This window comes from Anolis sagrei, chromosome 5, assembly GCF_037176765.1.
Source record: "Anolis sagrei isolate rAnoSag1 chromosome 5, rAnoSag1.mat, whole genome shotgun sequence".
Lineage (NCBI taxonomy): Eukaryota > Metazoa > Chordata > Lepidosauria > Squamata > Dactyloidae > Anolis > Anolis sagrei.
In genome coordinates this window covers 149968105-149976291 of record NC_090025.1, presented here as the reverse complement: position 1 = coordinate 149976291, position 8187 = coordinate 149968105, and the positions used below count along the sequence as shown (strand labels likewise).

General features: G+C 39.9%; 1 protein-coding gene across 1 annotated transcript; it reads right to left on the bottom strand.

Moving 5' to 3' along the window:
* Nucleotides 1–6904: 6904 nt before the first annotated feature.
* On the bottom strand, nucleotides 6905–7110 carry LOC132775378 (large ribosomal subunit protein eL39-like). The gene has a single exon (XM_060776130.2). The coding sequence runs from the start codon at nucleotides 7099–7101 to the stop codon at nucleotides 6946–6948; it is 156 nt and encodes a 51-aa protein (XP_060632113.2). The 5' UTR covers nucleotides 7102–7110; the 3' UTR covers nucleotides 6905–6945.
* Nucleotides 7111–8187: the final 1077 nt, after the last annotated feature.

The following is an 8187-nucleotide window of genomic DNA, read 5'->3' as shown; positions in this document are numbered from 1 at the left end:
ATGGCTTGCCAATCCTGAAGATGGACCTTGCTGGGTTAGATTGGGTCCCCTTGATGCTTACCCCCACTTTCCTCCACCCTGCCCCCTTCTCTTACCACCACAATTAGAGGATCGCAGCTTGATTGAGTCTGAATTGATGTTTTTAATATGTGCATGTGTTTTATTTTATTGTATTTTATATTGTGTTAACTTTTATGTTTGTTTTTAGGCACTTTGTGCCGTCTGTAAACGGCTCTGACTCTTTTCAGGGAGATGGTGGTGGGATATAAGTATAAAGTTATTATTATTGTTTGAAACACAACAAGATGAGTCTTCTTCTTTATCTTCTTCTTCTTATTGTTGTTGTTGTTATTGTTATTGTTATTATTATTATTCCCTCATGCCCATGGAATAAAATCCATATTGTCTATCCTTATAATCAGTTCTTCCACTTGAAGAATTTTTTTTTTTACTTACTCTCGATTTTAAGGTGACACTGTATTTATAGATTTACTAATAAAACATAATGGCCAAGATTCTATTTGAAGCTTACAGAGTATAATTATTATGAAATAATCTTGAAGGTGAAAAGAGAAAAGTAAAGCAATTAGTGCTTCCGAGTTAAGGAAAGAAATAGAGGCAAAGGGATTTCCATGCACCATACAGAAACTACTGTACATTCTGTCAAAATCACTGCATAGGAAGATATTTGATACATCCTTACAAAAAGCTGGAAAAAAGTAGTTATGCTACTGTTATTGTTGTGTACCTTCAAGTCAGCACCAACCCTACTCTAAAGTTTTCTTGGCAGGATTTATTCAGAGGAATAGAATCATAGAATCATAGAGATGGAAGAGACCTCATGGACCATCCAGACCAACCCCCTGCCAAGAAGCAGGAATATTGCATTTAAAGCACCCCTGACAGATGGCCATCTAGCCTCTGTTTAAAAGCTTCCAAAGAAGGAGCCTCCACCAACTCTGGGGCAGAGAGTTCCACTGCTGAATGGCTCTAACAGTCAGGAAGTTCTTCCTAATGTTCAGATGGAATCTCCTTTCCTGTAGTTTAAAGAGGTTTACCTTTGCCTTCCTCTAAGGCTGGGGATGTGTGACTTGTTCATGTCTGATTGGAGATTTGAACCTTTGCCTCCTGGAGTTGTAGTCCAACACTCAAATCACTACACCATGCTTTCTCACTACTTCAGGATAAATCACCAAAATATTCCAAAGAGTGCTACATGTTTTACATTGGTCAGTTTCAGTCCAGCACATCTGTACAGATAACAAACTCTAAGGAAAGTGGCATTTAGCCAGTTATTGCCTTGCCATGCCTTTATTGGGTTAGCAAAGTCTGCTTGCCTTCAGATATTCATATCCTGGCTGAGGAACTTTAGTCACTTAGCTTTGAAAGTGGTCCAGCAATGTTTCCTGGATTGCCTCAAAACCGTTCAACTTTAATTTAACACAGAAAGTTAGCATTGCCAATGAACTCCAAAAATAAAGTCACAAAACTCTCTGCAGGTGGTGGGCTAGCATGTTTCTACTTCTTTGGGTACTTCAGTAATATCCATAACAAGAGGAATTGGTGGATAAAAATTCTGTCAACAGAGTCCTCTTAAAGAATGTCAATTCCATCTGGTGTGTACAAAAGTGGAGCTCATTAAAAAGCATAACAATCAGGATAAATGTCATACCCATTAATCTGTTCTTTAAATAGGGAGAATAAAGAGCAATGAGTGAGTTAAATCTGATTTCCCCAGGAAATTGGATGGTTTATTAAGATTAACATAGGCTTTAATAATGCTAAATCAAAGGAGGATTGTTCCTTTCTAATGAAGGCCACAAGCTGGTACAGACTGTTCAAATCTGTTTATCCATGTGATGGACCATTCTGGATTGTGCTGATTGTGAACCATTGATAAGGTTAACACCCACCTTTAAAAGATAGGAGGGGTGGTGTGATGAGAGATGCTACAAGGCTGGTTGGAGCCAGCTAATCAAGGCTGGTTTTGGAGGGAGACAGGGTGCAAAACTAAGATTTAAATAGGAGGAAATGATAGCAACTTTAAAACTAAATTGTTTTTGTTTTAGCATGAGGTTTTGTAGATATAAAGGTCGCAGGTTCAAATCCAGGGAGAGTGCGGATGAGCTCCCTCTATCAGCTCCAGCTCCTCATGCAGGGACATGAGAGAAGCCTCCCACAAGGATGGTAAAACATCAAAACATCTGGGTGTCCCCTGGGCAACGTCCTTGCAGATGGCCAAGTCTCTCAAACCAGAAGTTACTTGCAGTTTCTCAAGTTGCTCCTGACATGACAAAAAAAGTGGTCAGCTAGTGTTGAAATGTGAAAGCAATTAATCTGCTCAGAAATTCAGTTTCTTTGAGTTGAAAACCTTCTCTAAGAAGGTTTGTTTTGTTATATGTGCAATTGTAAGGACCCTTGTATTAATACATTTAGTGTGCCATGAAGCCATTACCTTTATTTATACCTCTGCAAATGGTTTGAAATATGTGAGTATAATTAGATTCAGCTGTTTGTTTGAAAGCTGTATTGCTGACCCATCTCTCTAGGGTAGGGTGTCAAAGTTATTGTCATAGAGGGCCACATCAGCTTTATAGTTGCCTTCAAAAGGACATTGAATCCATGGATGAAAAATCCATGGATACAGAGGGCCAACTATATATATATTTATTTTACATAGTGGTTGGTGCTCTTTAGTTTTTACCCAATTTAGGTCTTACCATACTTGATTATCTGCCATGCAGACTGGGAATAATGGAAATTGCAGCCCAAATTGGCTCTGAGTTTAGAGAAAGTTTAAAGGACATTTTAAAGTAAGACATCATACCCACAAGCCTTGTATCACAAGGCTTCCAGATGTTGCAATATCACAACTCTCATGATCTCTAGTCATGGTGTCTAATAATAAAGAATAGAGGAATTGTAATCCAACATTGGAGGGCCATATAAAATGACATGGCAGGCCAGATTCATGGCACATCTACGTTGACCACTTTTGTCTTTTTGAAATCTGTTTGGGAGAAACCAATTTCACTGCAAGGATGACATGCCTGGTATAGGGTTCAGGTCAGGAAGATTGTATTAACCATGGAAGATGGTCTCAAACTGCTTCCAAAATCAGCAGCCCCCCCCCCCCCCCCCAAAATTTCTGGCTGATGTGTGCACAAGTGCTCCAGAGGCATAAGAGGCATTTTTTGTGTGTGTCAGGAGTAACTTGAGAAACTGCAAGTCGCTTCTGATGTGAGAGAATTGGCCATCTGCAAGGACGTTGCCCAGGGGACGCCCGGATGTGTTACCATCTGGTGGGAGGCTTCTGTCATTGCCCCACACGTGAAGCTGGAGCTGACAGATGGGTGCTCACCTGACTCCCTGGATTCTAACCACCAACCTTTCAGTCAGCAGTCCTGCAAGTACAAGGACTGCTGACTGCACCATTGCACCACTGGGACATGACAAAAAGGGAATATGATTGTTAGTAGTTAGAAGAGGAGGTAAACTTGTCCTAGGGAGTCAATTCCCTCAGAAATGTCCTTGGGGTGTTTTCCTATAGCACTCCCACCCTTGCATTCCAAATTTTACAAAGAGATCCAGCACAAGAGGGGTTCTACAAAGCACTTGGTATTCTGCAGACCTGATTTTACAGTAAAATGTGGTTTACATTGGGGGCTTACTGAAGTGCATTAAGGATTTTAACTCGAACTTTCCTAGATGCACTTAAAAGGTCCTAATTCGCACTGCAATGCACTTTGGTGGAATGTGTTATGTAGCCATCACAATTTGAAGTTGGTTTCAAACTGTATTAAATGGTCTATGAAAATGTGGTCTAAGATGGATCGGGGGGGGGGGGGGGGCGGGTAGGGAGAATGATAACATTGGGGCTTTGTTGCAATCAGTCCTTATGCCTGATTACCTTTGTATGCCAGAGCCTAGGCCAGACCCTCTATTTTGTCAGACATCTATAGGGTGCTAAATTTGGAAACTATTCATTCTACATTATGGCAGCTTCTATAGATACTGCTATGGGCATGGGTGAAAGATCAATCCAGTGTATTGAGTATTGGAGATCCTTGATATTCAAGACATATGATCAACCTCTTGGAAGTTTGCTGTTTACTAATGTGTTTATGTTTTCCAGATTCTAGCTTTTGTTTGGAGATGTGGCATGTTGTTCATGCTATACATCTTAAGTCTTCAATTTTATTTTGCTGTTTACTATGCATATTTAAACAGCACAACAAAACACTGTTGGAGATTAGGAGATCCTGCAATAAGCATTAAGTGTGGAAACACTACATGTGATGGAGGCAGGATTTACAGACTATTTTAAACTAGGTTGCCTCTTTGACTTCTACAACATAATACTCCCATCCTAAACACAGAATGGACTTTTCTACCCCATAATCTACCTGGGAAGACTTTGCCAGTTGGTGAGAGTAGTGTCTATTACCATGTTGTTATCTAGGAACTTATGAAAGAAGAATTTAAGCATTTGCTATCCACCTTGGCACTTATTTTGGTGTTGTATATGGCTCAAGAACAGTCTTCATTAGCTTACATTAGCTTATTTGTGACTGTGGTGAAAACAAACGGTGCCCCACCCCTGTGCTTTGCAAAAAGGAAGAAGAGTGTGCAGTGAAAAATGTTCAATCAACAGGGCCCATTGCAGTGAGATCCTCACTGAAGAACTGAAATCTAAAATTTAGATAAAACACTGTGGACTGCTATCCAAGGGTGTTGTGCTGTTACGTAACAATTCATATCTGCACACCACTGAACACATTGTCGACACTCTCCAAAAACTTTGTTTTGAAATGCTACTACAGCATTCCACCCTATAGTCCTGATCTTAGCACTTTGGACTATCACTTGTTTGATCCCATAAAAAGCATGGTAGTTAATTATGTAAAAATGATATATCTGTTTTTCTGAAAGTTGATTAAAATAAATTCTACAGTCAAAGTGTGGATCATTTTTATCTGACATTCATTTTTGGGGAATCATAGGTCTTGGAAAGAGACAATGGATATTTTAAATGTGTGTAAATTCTACTTGCTCACAGAGGTCATCTGTTTACAGTCAAAACAGGGTTCAGATGACATTTTTTATGACTTTTTAAATCAAGGAAATGGAACCACAGGCTCTCCCAAACTGCTTTCTGGCAATGGTATTTTGCACAAATGAATCCTCTGAAACAGGTTTTTCTACTCAAAGTATGAAGCATATTCTAACACCACACTTAACAGTGTTAACATAAAAATACTGAAAGAAGCTTGTAGTTTTTCTCTTTACAATATTGGCTACACAACTCACTCTGTTTTTTGTTCATTCAGTATGTTCATTCATTACTCTTCCACTCAATTTCTGTAGTATTCAGGAATGTAAAAGGGAAAGGGAAGTTTGCAGGGAAGTAAGAGTTTTGAATGGATCTCTCAACAAATGCCACCTGTTTTTTTCCTTCAAAGTACTTGATTCTAAAAGTAGATGTCTAAATATATTTTGAAAAGAGGAAACAAACCAGACAGATGAGCAAGGAGCTCAATTGTACACTTTTGAAAATGTCACTTTCTTTTATTAAAGTTCAGAAAGGTTTCCTCAACTCTATAAGGTAAAGAGAGAAAAACATGATATACTGTCTGATGGATGGCTAGAAGTGGGAAGAAACAAAAATTCTGGAATTAGAAATGAGATAAATCTGTTAGAAAACACAATTTTTGAAAGAGAGTCTGAAGCATCTCCAGTTCTTTAATTTGCATGTTGAGGTGTCTGAGGAAACAGGACTAAGCTGATGTAATTTGCAGATTATAGTCATATCAGGTACTGCTAATACAGAAAAGAATCAGGAAATTATGCAGATCACATACCTTAGATTCACAAAACCAAATTATTTATGACACAGTCTAATGTGAAGAAAGCACTGTGCTCATTATTTCTGTTTGTAATCCTTATTAGTATTATTAGCACTAATTGCATTTGTGATAAATGTGAAGCAATAGCCCTGATCCACATTAAAGCAATTGGGATTTTGATTTGTATTCCCTGCAATCAGTGTTTTGTTGAGATAAATGAACTAGTCAACAACAAATCAACAATACATTACAACATTAAAGGCCTTTATTAACTATAGGAGAGTAGAGCTCTCCTTCCTGATTTCGATTCAGAAAACACTGAATGTTCACCTTGAGCAAGCAGGTCATGGAATAAGCTTTTATTGTTGCTCCAGACCTTTTAGCATCACTTGTCTTCCTTCCACTAAATCAAAACTTTGCTCCTAATTGGGAAACTTTATAGACCAAACTGTGTTTCCACTGAGTTGCCTTAAGCAGTCACTCATTTATCATAGCAAAAGGAAAGGCTGAATAATTCCTATCAAACACTCACTATTTTGCTTGTTGAGAATTCAGTTTTGCAGGTATTTATTCAGCACCATGGTAGCAAACTGATTGCTGGCCTGAAGGTAAAACCAGAGGTTTCCAGAATGTCAGTTTTATCTCAAGAAGGATGAAAGATAGCTACAGGGGATATCGTTGAACCTCCCATTCAGAGAAAAAAGAAGTGTGAATTCTAAGATTGTGATTTACCATACCGTCTGATGTTATACGGTAGATGTATAGACAAAATTTTCCATTTAATCTTTATTTTCTGAAAACATAATTATGGGAGTTGTTATTAGGCTTATGCATTTCAGCTGAACCTTGAGCTGTTTCTGCTGTCTAAATTTTGGGGCACCCCAGATCTGTTAGAGTGCTCAAGGGCTAGGGCTTACCAGTTCTTGATGTCTATGCCACAGTTTTTCCCCCCATTATTTGGTTTTAATTCTTGGGGGAAAATCTCAGGAGTTTCAGGAAAGAAAGGAAAACTGCACAATATGTTGATGGTGTTCAGCCCTGAAAAATAAGAGCTGTGGTTGATTGGTCGAAAGGAGCCATTCTGGGGCTTGGGAGCTCCTCACAGGCCCAGTTTGGTCCTCCTCCAGTGCCTCCGCTTGGAGTTGTACCTGATCTTATTGCCGGTTTTCAACCAAATCCATTGGGGAATCGGCCGGTTCTGCTTCTGCTTCTTAGCCAGGAAGCGCTTGATCTTGAACATCTTGGGGGACAACATGTCCGCAACTCTGCCCCCAACGCCAAAGGCTGAAAGGAAAAGCCACAGTTTTTAAGGAAGCCCATCTGCAAATTTCTTTTCCTGTCCACCAACATTCCTCTTTCCATTCTGGAGTTGGGAGTATAGTAACTGCTTTGGGAGATGGTGGTCGGGCATTCAGACATTATGGACAGTCCAGCAAAGTTGGTGGAGTAGAAGCATCACTTCAATGGTGGTGGCCTTTGCTTCTTCCAGCATGCTGGCATTTTTCCACCTGTCTTCCTACAAGATTTGCAGGATTTTTTGGAGGCAACACTGATGGAATTGTTCCAGGAGTTGGGTATGACGTATGTAAACAGTCCACGTTTCACAGGCATATAGCAGGGTTGGAAGGACAATAGTTTTATAAACAAGCACTGTTGTAGTAGAGCCTGTAAGTAATGTTGCAAGCAGTAGTATGGGTGCCAGAAGGGGAAAAAGGGTCACTCACGAGCAGGAGTCAGATGAGGAAAAGCAGAGGAAAAGGATTCGGATATATTTATGGCACCTACAGATGAGGACTTATTTGAGGGGTTCTTTGGGGATGAAGGGTCAATGAGTGAAGGAGAGGAGGGAGACACAATGGATGGGAATAGAGGAAGAAAGAGGGTAACTCGGGAGCAGGAATTGGATGAGGAGCGACAAAGGAAGAGGATCCAGGATATACTTACTGTGGCACCTCAGGATAAGTTTCACCTTGCTCTCAAACACCACCAAACCACGGCTGTAGGATTTATAGTTTATTGTAAAAGTTCCAAAAGAATGCAAAGGTTAAGTCAATACAAAGTTACAAAGTTCAGGTAAAATGCATGGTACAGATCCAGACCAGAAATCCTTCAGAGGCAATCAAAGTAAGCAGGAATCAAGAAGCACACCCTTGTGCCCAGCAGCTTAGCCCAAAAGCCACACGAAGGAATCCAATACAGAAGCATGAAACAGCTAGCAGATAGCCACGTTGAAACTGACAGCTAAGAATTGCCCGAAGCAGCCCTAAATTCTGCACATCAAAACAATCTAGCTTCCCACAGACTGCTTTCCCATTGCTCCCTTGACCTGTGGCTGACCTAA